Here is an 18,271-nt window from a genome sequence, read left to right on the forward strand (position 1 = left end):
ATATAATTCCTGCAATCAGAATTTTTGGCTGGCTGATGTTTCTGAGAGAAGTGCAGCAAAAAGCTATAGAAAAACATTTTTATAATTACAACATCACATTTGTATGAGGAGGAACAGGTACATGGTAAGGCATCAGCAGTGAGTTGCAAGAACTCAATATAAAGCAACCATTGTAAATAAGTATTTCAACCCATACTGAGATACAGATAAAGGAAATCAGAAAAATCTGCAGATTTTTTTCGTTTGTTTATTGAAATATGAGCAGCAGTATGCAAAAAAATATCTTTAAAACATAACATAGCAAAAACTAGTAATTTTAAAATTAACAAAATAAAAAGATGTTTAGAGTTAAATGAAAAACTCATTGCTAGAACTGTGTTTCCTACAATGTAAACAAAAGCATAAAGGTTATGCTTGCAACAAACACAGAAGCAGGTTTATGGAGCAGCACAATAAAGCAAATTTATGTTGTAATCTGATGGTTTGGTCTATTGATTTCAATTCAGAATGGGTTTCCTTCCTAAACAGAAACTTCACAACTACAAGAAGTTAGTCACATTTTTGTCTTTTGAAGCAAAACATTTAGCAAATGTTTTGTTGGCTTCTCTAAAGACCATCACTAGCAACACTTTGGGCAACTCAAACAATACACTGGAAAAAAAAAAATATTTTAAACTAAGGAAAAAGCTTGACACATTTCAGTGTTTGTCTAGACTTCCACTACAAGAGTAGCTGTCCAAGAACTGACAACTTTCACACTGTAATACTGTGGGGAAAAAAAAAAAAGTCATAGCTTCAGGCAAAAACCAGAAGAATTCCAATATTTTAAACAGTTCCACACTGCATCGTGATGTGTAGGCTGTTTCATCACTGTTTTGACTAACGGGCTGTTTTGTTAGGCTTGTCTCTCATCGGTCAGCCATACTCGAAGTTTTATTTTGGTTTCCTTTGGTCCTATAGATTTTATAACCCAATGTCAACTTTTCGTGTATAACTACGTCATGCCTAACGCAATTAAATGAACGTAATACTTACACAAGGTGCTGGATTGACTGCCAGCAAGACTGATGTTCTTAGAGAAGGAATATCCAAGCTACTATCTTATCTTAGTGACTATAAAAGCAAACCCAGAAGACCTCAGCATATGCCTGGTTCAGGCTCTTTACTGGTATTGCCAAAGCTGTTAATTAATGCTGTGGTTGGTTGTAAAGTAGAAACATGCCCCAAAAGGAGAAAATACTTACACTTACAAAAGCCAAAACAGTTTTCACTGAAGAGTAACGTTCAGTCTAAGCTGGGCTATACTGGAAAGGCTCCATCTTCCACTACCACACTACTGGCTGATTCGATTTCTCCATCCCTCCATCTAGGATAAGTGACTTATACACAAGCACGCTGCAACAGAAGCAGCAACTCTGCTACCACGACACTTGAAACATAATTAGTGTCACACAGTTCTCATCCAACCCATCCATGCACTGACACCTGAATTTTGTATCAGCAGCACAGATAAACTAAGCAGGATTAGGACCACCATGAACCAGTAGTGCACACGATTTGCTAAGAAGCTGTCAAAAAAGTCCTACTTAAAAGGAACAGAGAAGCAGAATATAGGCAAATCTTACTTGGTCTGCTCTTGCAAGCCTGCCCCAGCAAAATCAGCAGCCACAAGGATATCCCCAGCACTGCATATATTACAGATCAAGAATATGTACACAAGCACAGAAATGCCAGAGTACTTTAGCACTTAATGACAGCATTAGAAGTGGGTTAACTAGAGAGTATTGCAGAAATTATGGTTCACTGCATGGGTAGCCAATCTAACCACAACACTAGCACTAAGCAGCAGCTCTGACTCACCAACTCCCACTTCAGCACCCATTCTTGAGTCATTTAGTTGGCCACATCCAAACAAGTGAACAGAGATGAAGCCAGGTGAAAAACATTATGGATAAAGCAAGATCTTGTACCTACAACTGAGATCTTTCCTTAATCCAACGTGCCATGACATTTATTATAAAAGCTAATCCAGAAAAAAAAATAAATCTGTAGTGTCAAATATACATATTCAGCAACTTGACAAAAGCCGGGTCTGGGGAGTGGAAAATGCAAGTATGATCCTGTGGCCAACTGACTTTGCATCTTATTCAATCAGCAGAACCATCTGTGGGTTGCAATCCCGAAGAATGAAAGAGAAGGCCCCAAAGATGAGTGGCAAACATTGATTTTTTTTCCCCTTCTCCTGAAGATGCACTTGTTTGTTTTTAAACACACTGGAGAAACTGGTTTAAAAAAAAAAAAAAAAAAGAGCAAAACACCAAGTAATATAGAAATTCCTGTACAAGAGAACATTAGGGTTCTGCAGAAGTGTTACAGTTTATCTTTATTCCTTTAAGGCATTTCATAAGAAACATTTTAATGACACGTAAACAACTTTATTCCTTTAAGATGATCTGTTACTTAGGTACCATATGATGCATGATTTCCACATTTGAGCAGAAACTGTCATTCAACAGAAGACAAAAGAACTTGTGTAAGCAATTGATGTCTCAGGATTGCAGTAGTTAACTGCAATGCACCTTTTAGTGAGTATTTGCATTTTTTAAGTTTTTAGTCTCTCCCCCAAATACTGAACTCTCTCCTGAAGTGGAGTTAGGGAAAGAGTAAAAAAGAAAATGAGTTCTGCATGCAAAGGCACTTTGTACATAATTAACTTCTAATTCTCAGAATGTTTCTTTCAACCTCATATTTTTTTTTAATTATTTAAAAGGGGAAAACTATGCATGTGTTACTTAACTGATTTCTTTTAGTGTTTAGTACAGTGTTTAAATTGAGTAATACAACAGTACAGGCAACAGGATTCCTTACATGACAGAGAAATTTCATCATCGTATTAATGCAGTCCTTGAATTCCATAAAGCTGCCAATTACAGTTTTGAGTCTTCTGACTGAACACCTGCCTTTAAGGTCAGGCTCAAGACCACTTTTCATGTAGGCTACAAAGAAGTGATTACTTTTGGTCATTACCAACAGGTCTGTATTAAATTACATGATCTGGAAGTAAAAGCTTCTGCATTCAGTTACTAATTTGCTAAGCCACTCACAGTCTTCAAAGAGACTCAAACTCATACTGAAAGTGAATTAAATAGTGTAATCACTAATACTGCATAATGTCTACTGAGAGATTAAAAAGCTTAACACAGATCAATTCCAGACAGGTAAAATAAACAGCTAGAACACCGAAAAGAAAACAAAAAACTTATTCCTTCGAAAAAGTAGTAAGCATTTACAAATTGTAGTGTTTATGTTAAAATAGAGAAAGGTACCTAAAAAGAAATAGGCCTTGGCAACCACATCCAAACGGCATGAGTGTAAATCAAAGCAAAACAAGAATTACTACTCCAGAAACGTGCAAGATGTTTATCTTGTATCAATTACTATTTAAAATGGTGGTTAAAAGCAATATTACAAAACTGAAGTGGGAAAAGGCTAAGAACTGCTACTCTGCATTAATATACAGTGTGTTTACGACAGCATTTTCCAATAGACAAGTGTTTTTACACCACTCCAATATTTGTAAAAAGTATATTTCATGTGTACACTTAAAAAAAAATCATTGTTCAATCTGAGGCAAATTAGCCATAATAGTCTAATTTTGCTTATGACAGATGTCAACCTTAATTTGTTAAGCAACTAAACTAAAAATACAGCTTGCAAGCTGGAGCTGCACATGTTCAAACAGTTTTATAAACGTTTAAAAAAAATCCCAAACTATGATATGTATTTATTTTTCTGAAGTCAGTCTTCATAATTCTTGTCCCTACAGGACAAAAAGAAAAAAAATTTCCAGTTAAGACATATGCCTGTTTAAGTTCTACTCCAAGTAGGGGAAAAGTGTTCTGAATTTTTCAATAGACTTTTTTCCCTTAGGGCTCAACTGTCACTTAAGCATCACAAGAACAAATTGAAATGTAAAACTGATCAGCTATACACAATTGAATTGGTCACAACGGGATTTAAAAAAAAAAAAAAGTTAAACCATAAGATCCATTCTCCATACAGCTCACAGTATCCATACTGGAAGTTTCTCTAGAGTTGGAGCAAGTTCACTAAAAATAATGCTGAAGATAGAATTTCAGCACTATGAAACAGATGAGATGGGATTAAGAGGAGAACCCATTTGTGTAAGTACTTTATCCAGCCACTGGAGGGGCCCATGAAGATGAATTTCTATCCAGCATGGGGTGCTCGTGACATCTTGTCGATGATATTCAGCTCCCCAGCCCTATAAAAATGAACAAAATATTATAAATCAAGTTGAGAATATACTCACATTTTGAAATAACTGTACTAACAAGCACTAGAAAGTAACCTATGATATATATCTGAAGGTAACTCACAATCTAGCAACAAATCTTATCATCTATAGATAAGAAAAAAAACTCAGGTTTGTAAGGAGTGGTAGGGAGGCTGTGCTCAGAAGCCATAATCAAGTCTCCTCTGCTAGATCTAGAGACATTACGTGAGCTCCAGAGGGACTCCTAGCTATAACTGCATCTCTTTTCTGTTTCTCCCTCCTGCTCCCTGTCCTCCACACTCTCAAACTGAACACTGTTCATCACCACTGGCAAAACAAACAATTGTAAGATTTTGAGAAACGTGTCTCATCCTGTGCTTATGCAGTATTTAACTACCTGGAGTTCATTTGGGTTTGTAGGCAGCACTATGACATGTATCTAAAGAGCAGGACAAGGTATAACGTATATAATGGTATATCTGGTTAACCTGAATGAACCAGGAGCCCTACCATATTTACTAACTCAGGCCAAATAGCAAGTGCAATGGGTACAAAAAGATCCTTGAGGCAAGATCCACAGAATTCCATTGGTTTTAACATGTCAATTTATAAATGGAACAAAGATTTCCTGCTTCATTTCATTTTAACCTTGAATACTTCATATCAAGCTTTCTTTTTGGACACAATGTGACAAAAACTGGAGGGACAATCAATTTTGAGGAAACACTACTGTGAGAATAACAGGACAGTTTGATTTCTTGGATTTAAATTATTTAATTTCCATATTAAATACAGTTATATAATTGTTTGTTAAATTTTTAAACTATTTGAAGGAGTTGCACAATTTTATTCAATCACTTACGCTCCTCTCTACTCACATTCTTGTAATGCTCTTGTAGTTTATTTTGCTCAGATTCAGAGCACTAGCTCAAATCTCCTTTAGTAACTTTAGAGTAACTACAATGATTAAAACCTTGTCCAGAATACTTAGAGTAACTGAATACATAGCCAATGTTCAACAGGCAAACTGTGCTTTTTCTTTTCAGGCACCAATACCCTAATTTCCTTCATTTCTCCCTCCTAAGTCAGCATTTTCAACGTATTTTAAAATTGAAAATAAGCAAATCAGGTTCAGAACTGCTTTGCTACATCGCTATGGTGCTATTGTAAATTACTGCTGAGTACCCAAATCCACAATAAGTTTAAATGCCCCCAAAATAATTTCTTTACCTTCACAAAACTCATTCGAATGGTGCACATTTTGGTGAGTTCATATACTGCTTCAAATCCGTGGTTGACAGACTGAGCTAAAAGCTGAGCAAATTCCTGATTGTTAAAAATTTTCAGACTGCATCCACTAGGAATCTTGCACACAGTTGTTGGATGAAAGCCGTGGTGGTAGTTGCAGTTCCTGCTCTGTACAAATATGCTGCTATCGCTTAAACACTCAGCATAGACTTCCCCACCAACATAGTAGAGATGAACACCTTGAAAAAAAAGAGAAAAATGTTTCAATTTTTCTTTTTCAAAATAAAAAAATAGAGTGCTTAACCCCCTTGAAATCAGAGACAACTAGGTAAATTTTCTGTTTAACAAGCTTTTTGAAAAAGCTGTTTTGTCCCAACCGTCTTATGCCCACAGCGTAACACATTTCCATTCCAAAATACAACAGGCTTCATTATGCATCAACCACTAGATGTCCTTCTCTCGTCAACTACAGAACAGAATGAAAAAACTACCTCCCATGTCAACAGCTATTTCAAGCTAGTTTCCTAGAGAACTTATGCAGATTCTAAAACTGCAGTGTTAAAAAACTGTTGGCTTCCACCCATGGGAATTCCAAAGAAAATAAAAGAGTCTTCGGTGCAGGGGTAGCGATAGACATGAATGAGAAAGTACATCCCTAGTCTGCTCGGATTTTCAGCCTATTTTTTCAAGCAAAGGCAGATGTGAGTCCCATTATCTGTACAAATTAAATAACATCAGGTTTTACGGACTTTAAAAATCAAGGTAGACCCTAGACTTATTATAACTGCCTGGTTTCAGCTATGCACATAAATAATTCCCTCTCTTTATATTCTGAAGCTCCTACTACATACAACATCTGACTCAAAATTTAAACATAAAAGCCACTAATCCTTTCAGTGCCTGACCGCGGATGCTCACTGCCACTTTTCCACCACATCTTCACCCTTTCCCCCACCCACCACTGCCATACAGTTGTGTTTTAGTTCAGTTTGGTTAAGTCTTTCTTGAAAGGCTCTGAGAATCAACTGCTGACTATGCCATCGTTTACCAGGTGAGGCTGTAGCAAGCCAACAAATGCAAGCTGATCTTTCAGGCAGCAACAACTGTTGTGAACATTGCTAGATCCATTTAGGACTACGGCTGAATGAAGTTTACACAGAGGAACCCTTGGCTTGATCAACTATAAACAGCTGGCAGAAAATCTGGGTGAGCAAGAATACATCTTCACTACACAACCCTATTTATGGCACAGAGACCACCACCACTTGCTAGCAAAATTATTTTTGGTAAAGGCCTACTGAGAGATATAAAAAGAAGGGAGCTGTATAATATAACAGTCTCAGAAGAACACTGATATGTCAAAACAAAAATGCACAATTAGAAATCATTTGTGCTTGCAATACAGTATGTCTACACAAGAAGTTCAGCAGATAGAATCGGGTACTTTTTGTGAGGCAAAAAACTCCAAGACCTTCCAAACAAAAGCCACACATTATCTTTTATCCCAAACCAATCTGAATTTTTCTCAGGAATGCTACTATAAAGCAGTTTTAGCTTAGTAACTAGTACTAGACACACAGCATTTTAAAGCTCCAGATTTACTTGTAGTTTCTACTACTCTATGTGATCTTGGATCCATTTTAAATATAACATTTCTCTGCCAGTACCATCAAAAGTGGTCAAAGCAAAAAAATCTGACAGTAATTTTCCCCTACTCCCATCTACCTCAGAAAAAATGAGTTGTTTTTCATTTATATTAATCCTTCTTAGACAACAGAATTGCAGAGATAAATTTCTAAAAAGTATTAATATACATCTGGCAGTTTCCAAAACAACTGAAAAGTGTTGCCATGCTTATAGTAGTTTCTAATTAAAAGCCTCATAAGGGACAGGACAGGCCTTGAAGATGCACTATCAGCAACAGTGACTTGCATCTGGAAAGCTGAAGCCTGACCATATCAAACAATTTTAGGTGCTAAAAAGGCCTCTGGATCGGTGCAATAGAAATCAGGTTCTCTTCTCAGGACTTCACCAGTTAATTACAAAAAAGGGCATGCTCAGAAAGGGAGCACTACATTTTAAGATAATCCAAGCACATTCCATCAAGGATGAACACTGCGCATCTATACATGCTATCAGCCAAACATTACGGGAAAACTAGAAGATCTTGCAAAACCTGCTGTCTCCAGGAATCCCTCCCACACACATACACACCCATGGATTCACTCAGACAAATGAGCCCTTGCAGTTTTACATTAGCACTTCAAAGTCCTGCTGCCAACTTATGCAAGATATTTGAACATACTGTAGACAGCAGTGTAATACCCTGCATGAACAACAAAAATAAAAAGCGTATCTTTGATATACTGTAAAGTGGTATGAAGAATTCGATTTACGAAGCAGATATAAAACTTCAGAAGTCCTGCAGTGTGTTTCTTGGTGCTGAAATAAAAATTTCTACATACAGAATATCATTAACCATAACGAAAAGCCCCTATGACACTATAGATTGGTAAGAATGAGTTAAATTTTTAAATTAGTAATAAAGAAAAATGTATGCCATTTCTAAACCAATTAGAAACAAACCATGCCTAAGTAACTTGTCTTCAGATACTGGAGAAGTAGATAATAAACCACAGAATACTTCAGCTTCTCTGTGCTGCAACAATGACTACTCACAAACAAGAACAGAAGAAGTAAAAAAACAAGACTTTAGCTTCCTAATCATGTATAATATGACAAAGCTTTACCTTTCCCAATATGTCGTCTAGTGTTCTCAATTGTTGAGTTGCGATTAACATTCGAGAGCAAACCTAAGCAGAACCTGTTTTTATTATTGGAGGGATCTGTAAACCCATCTACTAAGACACTTGTAGAAGATGCATGAAAAGCCTCTCCAACACGATTATTTAATTCGTAATACACGATCGAACACCAATGTTTGGGTTCTTCATAGGCAACAGGCTGAACATCTGAAAATAAGCAAAATGGAAATAACAGTTTACATAACTGTCAAAATATCAAAACTAAAACTGCAAAGTAAGTCTTCCAAGATATCAATAATCAACACCTTAGCCAACTTTTATGATGAGCAAGAACAGTCCTGATTAGTCTTAATTATTTTCACGCATTTCAGCTGTCTGTTGATTTTAATCACTTTCCTATTTTAAGTCTGATATCAAGAAGAAAAACACACAAAAGACACAAATGACTAATACCCGGTGAAACCTTCCACTTTTTTTTTTTTTTTAATTATTGCTATTTTGGCAATTTTCAGAGCCTTTGTGAATATAGAATTCTGACAGCAAGCAAAAGTAGCAGGAAAAACCCTAATTCTGAGAACGAAAAAGTTCAATTCATCGTAAACCATACTACTTATCTGAGGCATTAAAAGCAAGAGAGGCAAATGAGCAAGGCAAGTTTTGCTTCGTAGTTCTTACTGTTACAACTCCAGTTTTTCTTGGACTACTTCCACTTATCAACACAGATTTATTGCATCATTTGAAGCTATTCATTCAACTTGGTTGTGAGTACTAAGAAACCAAACAATGTTACTTTTACATACTATACAACTTACCTCTGGTAGATATATTTGGCATAATTTGAGGGATCATTGTATTGCTTGTGTCCATAGACTGCGAGTTATCCTGCCCCATCTGATCATCAGGGGGCATATATGCAGGAGGTGGAGTATCAGCTACAAACAAAAAAAAAAGACTGAATAAACCTCAACCATTTAAAATTATTTATTTATTCACTTTACAGTTGTAAACGCATTAAAATATTCTTTAATAGGAGATATTAAAACATTTGGACCAGTTTTCAAAGTAACATGAAGACAATACAGCCAGCTGTCTTTACAGCAAACTTCTTCAGCAGCTACATTCTTAGTTTAGAAGAGACAAGGCTAGACATGAGAAAAACTAAGATATGCACCTTTTTCTTTGTTTGTTTTTTATAACTGCACTTCTGCAGCTGGACAAAACGACTACAGCTCCCACTTTTAGTACCACAAACACTAGCTTTTGTACCCACTGCTTCTCTCTGCTCAGAAAGAAACGAGGAAGAGGTAGAAATACTAATGTTATTTGCTATAGCCTGATGAAGGCCTATACCAGACAGTTATTTTTTCACTGCTTGTGTAGGCTGAGTTCATTGCACAAGCGTGCATCTCTGCATTGCTCCCTCCATTCAGCAGCAGTTAGTCTACTAACACAGTTACCCCTTATTTCAGAAATTCACTCTGGATATCATCCTTACTACTGATCTCGGTCACTCCCCACTCAAGAGGGATATCGTGCTGACTGGACACTCTTTTTGCAGCAATGGGCAGTCAGAGAGAAACAAGATGAGGTCACTGAGCTCCTGGAAAGATGAATTCTGTAATTCTTTACCTCCGCAGCTTTCTAAATCACACCAATAATCAGACAGATTCAACATGGCTTCTTCCCTTTGCCCCTTTCAGTCAGGCTTTCCCCTCGTTTTCACCCAAATCAGTTAAGCTTGTCCCATTGAGAATTTGTTCCATTTTTTTCCAGTTAAATACCACACTTAAGTGTTCTCATTCACAGAAAGACATTGAAAACACCTTTTTGATAAGCCTGTGGCATCAGCTTTCTTTTCAATGCTTGACATTCTTCTAAAGCGTGTCAGTTATTCTACATTGAAGCTGTGCAAAATAACTCACTACTACAGTATCTGTGACAAAGAATATTTGGAAAGATAAAACAATTAACTCTAATCAGCAACGAATCCAAGATTAAAACTCCTTAACAAGCAAGCAACAAAGCAATTTATTGTAAGTACCACAAATTCCTGAGTTAAGTCACAACAGGTCTTAGCACTGCAATAAAACCTTTCCATTACTTTTATTAAGTTCACATTTATGCTTACGTGTACTTACCTGGTAGCTGAAACGGACTAGATGGTCCAGAGCTAGCTGGGGAGCTTGGGTAAGTGCTGCTGGCTGGAGAAGGTGGATAGGGACTGTTTGGCGAAATGGAAAATGGAGTGCTGTTGGGTTGCTGGAAAGAGTCTGGAAATGTCGCATTGTGTGGCATATGTGGTTCGTTGTGGCTTAGGTTCCTGAACTGAACTAGTAGGCTGTGCTGTGGATTGAATTCACTATGTCTAGGCACTAACACTGGAGGTAGAACTGAAAAAGCAAGCAAACAAAACACAGAGAAACTTCGATTAAAAACTGAATTAGAAGGAAAAGGATATAAACCATGTGCTCGCCATGAAAATTTCAATACCGGTACGTGTGGAGAGAAGAGGATTCATCTGTCATGACAACACCCCATCCTCTCTCCTTCATTTTTAAATTACACTTTATCACGGCCTAAAACTTTACCCTTGCAGAAGACAGAGCTGAAGTACACTTATATTTCATGCAACAAGAAGCCATTTGTTTTATTATTATTAAAAAGAGTTCACATGCAGCGTGTAACGAAGTACTGATTTGGAAGTGCAAAACCCACTATATCTGTGCACAATCAAAGCAGTACAGACAGAAATCCAGACAATATTACTACAGTCGAACTATATAGCTACATTTAGACCTTTTCGCTGAAGACAATCTGTAATACAGTAGACAACTATTGCTAAATTGGAGTTTGAACTTTTAAATTCAAGAGTGCTGACTGAAGTCTGGAATTCAAGGGCTAGAGTAGAGCCCTTGAGCACAACAATCAGTTGCAGCAGAGATGCAACCATTTCGTGGAACAACGGAAGGCATTTTCACCACACCTTCCAGAGCAACCTAATTCTTCTCTCCCACTCGTAACCACAGTCCTCCCTCCTCACCTTCTCCCAAGGCAATGTGTCTTAACAGCAGACTTGCAACCTGCCACAAACGTGGTACCTACCTCGATCTAAGCGATCATTCCTAGTTCTGTTCAACTTTGCTGCTCACTGGTGGGAGTCAAGTGGGGAGCACCAAATCCCAGAATTTTTTTAATCCCCTCGGTTCTTGTCACTCACTAATGAATATTAAAGCCCTGAAAGAATGCTACCAATCTCCTTGCAAAGACTGAAGTTTGTAAACATATGTCTCAAAGAGAACAAGGTCTGTCAATTACTGCCTTCCTACTTGATGGTAAATAAGGACTTCACCACTAACATTTAAGGTAGCAGGCTGGGGGAAAAGCATGATTTGCCACCAAGAAAACCAGTACAGAATGGACAACACACCTCACCATAACCCTACAGGAAAATTATACTTTTGAACATTATTCTTCCAAACTCCCTCTTACACCAGATTTAATTCATTGTATAGTACTGAAGCCAAGAACAAGTGGCTCCTGGAGATTTTGTCCAGCTTTCAGATAGCCATGCTCAAACATACCTGGGCTCTCCACCCTCTTATAGTGGTATGGATTGATGCAGACTTCCTTCTGTTTAGATCCAAAAGGAAATTCACAAATATCCAATGGCTTCAGCTCATGATGGCTTTGGAGATCAGGCCAACGCCAAACACGACAGTAAATTACATGGGGAAGGCCTTTTCTGTGAGAAACTTGAAGTCGTCCATCTAAAGAACGGGGGATGGTAACACACTTGCTGGGCTGTCCTGGACTGCTCAAGGCTTTCTCCAGTTCTTCCATAGCACCCTTTTTCTTTTTCAGCTTTTTTACCAAGGCATCAACAGCTTTTTCTGCCCATTTTTCTTCTTCATCTCCTTGTTTCCAGCCCAACAGACGCTTTACAGCTGGGCTAGTAAAGGAGAACAAACTGGCCATTGACGTCATTTGACACAAGTCTTCAAAAGGTTTGTTGGGTTTTGTCTGTTGTTTTTTTTGTTGTTGTTGTTGGGCTTTTTTTGGTTGTTTTTCCTCTTGTTTTCAAACAAATGTCAGTGTAACTGAAAGCAGTTACTGCCACTGATGAACTGTGCTCTTTCTTGGACGCTGACAAACGAACATAGATGCCAGTGATGAAGTCTTCACATCAGAAATAACGATCAATTCTTCCAATTTAGCACTATTAAGAAGATGAGTAAACAGGCAATTAGTAAAGAATAAGGCAAAACAAAAAAGCAGATATTAAAATAATTCCTATTTCAACCCCAGCCATTGCATCTGATTTTGTTTCAGAACAAAACCCGAAAACTATCAGAATCTCTGCCTACAGCTGAATAAAGTAAAACGTGATCAAATCCCCAGCTGCTGCATTTCTGATTAGTGGGAAAAAGGACAGTTAGAGGACCAAAGAGGCAGCACGGTTTCTGTCAGCAATATTTTCAAACCATTCCTTAAATCCATGAGCTTCTTCCCAAAAACAAATTTGGGAAACATGCTTTAAAACTTGTGTTACATCCCTGTCACGGTGCTTCACAAGAAGACAAACTCGCTACCAAGAAACAAGGAAGAGGCACGGTGGAAGCAGCAGCTCCACACCCATTACTCCAGAGAAATAATCAGCTTCTCAAACGGATCTTCATTTATCAAAAGGAGAAAATACTAAAGCATCTACTAGTTCTTGAGCTCTGATTAGGTGCTCCATGTTTTTTAAAGAGTATTAAGACATCCCCAAACCCATCCCTCATGAGCCATTCAGAAAGGTGGGCAATCTTTGCAGCTATGGCTATTTTTATGTTGCACTTCCTTCTATCTTCTAAGAAGAATATTTGAAGCACTGGATATTTTTAGCTGTTGGCAAGAAATAAAGAAATCTTTTCCGTTCCCCAGAAAAGAGGAGGGGGGAAGGCATGGCAGTAAGTCCTAGAAACGTAACCTTTACTACCAAGTGCCCCAGAAAGGGGAGAAGGAGCAGAACAATGCTGTGCAACTCACGCGGTGCTCATGAATGGCGGGGTTTTCTACCACTCACCAGCTCTCATGCAAATCCTTAAAACACCGCCTCCCCTCCCAAATTAAGGAGTAAGGATGACAAGAGGAAATGATGTGCCGTGGCAAAGAACTGATAAGAACTTGTAAAATCTCTGGTGAATACTAAATAAGCAAGTATAGACAATGAGCAGCTGGCAAAAAGCAAGAGCAGAGCTAAGAGAAAGGATGTCAATAACAAAAGATGTTTCCTTTCTTGCTACAGAGACTGCCAAACAACATTGTCTCTCAACTTTTGATAAACCATGGTGAATTAAAACACCTAACATACCTCAGGACACCAAACCTGCACCTAAGAGAAAAAGGGGACAAGAAGAAGATTTAAGAACCTCTATGTTGGTTCTCTTAGAGTCCTACATTTAATCAAGTGGATCTTTTCTCCTCCCATCTTTGATTAATTAAACGTTATCTGATAAGGCTTTCCTACACGTTTAGACAAATTTAAAAACACGTTTAAAGACACAGATGGGTACTTTCTTTTAGCAGAATTAAGGACCAAAAAATGCCTTTCAATAACCCTAGCAACTTATTGCATTTTTTTATTGCAACCACAAGACAAGTGCTGAAGCAAGCAGTAAGCATCACCAGCCAAAGGTACAGCAAGCACCCCCTGGCAACACATTTGTACTGCCCCACGTGTAATTGTTCTAGGTTTTCTACTGGGGAGGTCAAAAAGTGAGGAAAGCAGGGAACAGACCCAAGGACACTTGGCTATCATGAAAAGTTTAAAATCTTATAAATGATTTTTGCAGGAAAAATAATCCACTTATTTCAGCCAGTAGCTTAACTCCACTGGTGGTGCTTTGATTCTTCAGCTTTTCTTCAATACTACGAAAAAAATGGGGAAAAAAATGAACAAAAACAAAATGAAATTTAAAAGACAGATGTCTCTCACTGTCTCAGCAGTCCTTAGGCGAAGGTACTGCAAAAAGGAAAGAAAAAAAGCAGTAAGATATCACCAACTTTCTGAAGCAACATAAGGATGTGGCAGCATCTTCAGTAGAAATTTCATTCCCTAGAACAATTACACACGAGAACCTCTGCACCCTTCAAAGTAACAGGAAATACATAAAGGAAGAAACTTGGCCAAGAACACAGACTGAATTTATTCTTTTACTGAGATTAGAAGTTTAGTGTTCTAAAAAGTAAAAGCTGTTTATGGTGACAATTAACTTACTTCCAAGCCCTGGGTACATTCAATAGTTGGACGATTTCAACAGCTGCTCACACCCCTAAAAAAGGAAATGAACCCACCTACAATCTTAAGACCAGCGAGAAGACAATTAAAAACTTCTATTTCTGTTTCTCAGCTATGCTTTCAAAGAATCTTAAGCATCATCAAGGCAGAGCATACACTAAAAATTCCTACAGTTAAGCTCAAAATAGATTTCAAGAAATGCTCGTCTCCTGCTAGTGGTCTATTCCATGACAGCTGCTCCATCTACACTATGCAATCAGATTTACTGATGTTTGATTCTATTCTATGGTTGTGTTTTGGGTTTTTTTGTAGTATTTCAAACACAACAGTAACGTGGAACAACAAGGAACAAAATTTTACTGGTTGTCTATCATTTCAACGTCATTTACCCACATTTACCCACAACTATTCTCTTAGAATAAACAAGCAACTACAAGCAAAGAAAGCTGGAACAGTTCTACTAAAGCAATCCGTTACAATAACTGGTATTTGTAGGGCAAGTCAAGAGAATTTTGATAAATGACTGTCTCATAAACAATGATTTCAGAAAAAGTCTTTTTGAAGTAATATAATTAGCTCTCAAAACTTTACGTAAGTCTGAATCCCTGTCAACAAAAGCAAAACCTAGTAAAACGAGTATCCCTGAAGCATCCTAACAATTTGATCTGATTTGTTTCATCTTCAGCAGAAAACTGTTTCCACATACATGCTTGTACTATGAAAAATGAGACTGCTGAAGTCAAAAACATTAATATCATTTACAGTAAATCCGTTCTGTCAGCCCATGAGGCTTTCTAGACTCTTTTGCTCAAGTGTGTTTTTACCTGTTCAAGAGCGGTGGAAGCAAAAAAGAAATCCTACAACAGACTCCTATACCAATAGGCTTTCAGAAGTGGAAGAGACACTGACTGAACCTTATTGTAGGCCTTCTGGAAGTTCATTCCAGAACAAAAAATACTGAAGGTTTACAGCTTTTTATTATGAAAACAAACTAGCATTAAGAAGCTTCATAAATTATTTGTAGAGTAAAAGCATTTCCTTCTTTGAAGCCATTTAAGGTCACAAAGCAGTAGGTTCAGGAATTCGTGCACAGAAACAGAACATTTTCACGTGGAAACTACAGCTCTTCTAGGACTTTAAAATTTCTGAATGAGTTGAGAATACATTTAGAACATTTACTTGCATTTGATGTAATTCCAACACCTAATTATTGAAAGGCTTCTAACTAATCGTGGCATCTGCTAGGAACCGCTTCACCAGATCAACTATATTTAAAACCAATTTCTTTCAAAGGCTCACACGTGCACGTAACAAGGCAAGACTTCAGTACACCAGTGCATCACCCTCAGAGAAAAACATCTATAGTCTTTATAGACTAAAAGCGATGCATTGCACGAGGTGAAATGAGGGGGCTTTCAATGGGTGAACACAGAAAGAAGTAATTGCTGCGCCAAAATTAGATTTTGGGGCAGACATCTGAACTTTTAGAGTTCTTACTGATGACTACAGAAATGGAAGGAAACTAGTCCTGTGAACAAGTCCATTGTTTGAACCCCTTCTTAATACCTCATCAAGCCAGCTAAATACAAACAAATTTTGGTAACAAACAGCACAATGCACAAATTACTTTTCATTTGTGAAGAGGGGAAAAATAGACTGTCGCTCACCTACCATCATAAACATGAAGCAGCAGAACTACGCTTTGCTTCCTCTGCTGAGATTTTCCTAGTCTACTGCTACTGATTCCAAACTACAAATTTTCCACCGGTAAAATGTGAACTTTAAGTCCCGTTCACCAAATAGCCCATCACCCTATAGGAATAAAAAGCATAAAATAAGTAGCTACACCATCCTCATCCTTTCCTACTGTCAGCACTGAACTTGCATTCCAAGTGTACAAATGCTGTTCTTTGCTGCTTCATTTACTAGTTTGCAAATGAAGCCTCCTGCAGCACCCGATCCAATCAGAAGTGCTCCTGATTAGAAGCTGCTTTGAGACTCAGTTTCACAATATAAACAAACCACCCCTTATAACTAGCTACACAATTGGTAGGTCGTTAGAGCTGCCTCAGACTTGCCAGTTAAAACTGTTTAGCAGTCAGCTCTGGTGCCTAACCTTACTGCCCCTTCAAACTTAGAAATGCTTCAGTACTTTGCCTCCACGGACACGTTAAAACAGTTTGTGTGTTTGTACAGAAAGCTCCCAAGCCCACTTACATTATAATAAGTTTATTGTGCTCAGCTATCAACATATTTTTAAAACTATCTAAAACTACAACTTCTATTCACTTGGATTCTCATCAATTTCACTTTGTTTTAGTAAGATCCTTTTCTCCTTATAAATGTCTTGAACAGGAATTGTGCTGGATTGTGCTTGGTTTTGCAAAGCCTACATTTTCCATGTAGGAAATTTTCCAAAGCTTACATCTTACACTGTGTCCCAGCATATGGTCCCATGCAATGGCATTCATTAGTCTTTTCTTGAGGACAAATGCAGAAGACACATTAGAGTTCCATACTTTTTCCATGCACATCAAAGTTAAAATGAATCCTAAAGTCACATTTGGGCAACAAACTTCAAGAGCCTATGCACTCCCTGCCATCGCCACAGCTTTGGAACAGAAAAGATTTTTCTTCAATTCTCCTGTGCAGAAAAGCTATCACAAAAAATGAAAAGTATCACCCATCATTTGGTTAATTCTTCTCCCCCCTCCCCTCAGGGGTAAGGAAAAGATGAAAGGAGATTTTAGGAAGGATTCTAACATGGAACTTGTGGTATTTCCATCAGAACTGGGCTTGCATATCTAAAGAGGCATCTAATTGAGTGAAACATAACTGCTTTTATACTTGCACTAGAGTTCTTTGCTTCAAACATGCCTTGTAAGGCAGTATTTTCTAATTAATAATACATGTAAACAAGAACAGAAAAGAATTGTCTGGTATCTTCAAAAATTTATTAACTGTGACTGCTCTCCCAACAAAAACTGTATTAACAGCTTCAGACATGGCTTTCTCACACAATACTACTTCTTTTCATTTCCACATCTGTACATCATCTAACACAGCTTTAAAAAAACCTGAAGCATATAACTCTGTCAGCTGAGAAGTATTTAACTAGCACTGGTAAAAGAAACGACAAAAACTGTGAGGCCAAACACAAGATGCAAGTAATGAATGGGACATGGGAGAACTGGTACCATGAAAGGCGTATGTATAGCTCAGACCGCAAAGGTGATGCCTGTTGCCTGTTTTTATTTAGTTTTCTAAAAATTTGCTGCAAGAAAATAATACAAGTGATAATGATCTGTATCTCCAATGAGGTACGGCCAGAAGGAGTTCACTAGAACTTCACTGCATTTCAAAATGGCAACTGATGCCAAGAAAACCTCAGGAAGAAGTGTGACCTGAGAACAGAAAGTTTTGAATGTGCTTTGCATCACGGTACAACTCATATTTAGGTGTGATACTGTGGAAGAGAGACAGAGGGGAAAAAAAGCAAAACCTTCCCAGGCCTGAAAAATATATCTATTTCTTAAGGCATCCACTTAAAACAGAAAAATCCTGTGCTCACATGGCCCTGGTTTCCACAACTGCTCTAATTACTCAGCTTTGTAGAAGTCCCAAAACTTGCAAATTCCACCTTAGAACCCAAATCTCTCTTTTAAGTATTTTACCAGAACC

The 18,271-nt window shown here is 37.7% G+C and overlaps 1 protein-coding gene across 3 annotated transcripts in view; it reads right to left on the minus strand.

Moving 5' to 3' along the window:
* Positions 1-243: 243 nt before the first annotated feature.
* SMAD5 (SMAD family member 5) overlaps positions 244-18,271 on the minus strand; it is a 30,293-nt gene continuing 12,265 nt past the window's right edge. For all 3 annotated transcript variants that reach the window (XM_084295055.1, XM_084295053.1, XM_084295054.1), the window contains 6 exons: positions 11,892-12,526; positions 10,449-10,700; positions 9,123-9,242; positions 8,296-8,517; positions 5,528-5,784; positions 244-4,285 (listed from right to left, as the gene is read on the minus strand). In XM_084295055.1, the coding sequence (XP_084151181.1) occupies positions 4,142-4,285; positions 5,528-5,784; positions 8,296-8,517; positions 9,123-9,242; positions 10,449-10,700; positions 11,892-12,294 (1,398 nt within the window). In that variant the 5' untranslated portion in view covers positions 12,295-12,526 and the 3' untranslated portion in view covers positions 244-4,141. The remainder of the gene's footprint in view (positions 4,286-5,527; positions 5,785-8,295; positions 8,518-9,122; positions 9,243-10,448; positions 10,701-11,891; positions 12,527-18,271) is intronic.

Source organism: Netta rufina (genome assembly GCF_964035555.1).
Source record: "Netta rufina genome assembly, chromosome: 14".
In the NCBI taxonomy this organism is placed as follows: Eukaryota; Metazoa; Chordata; class Aves; order Anseriformes; family Anatidae; genus Netta; species Netta rufina.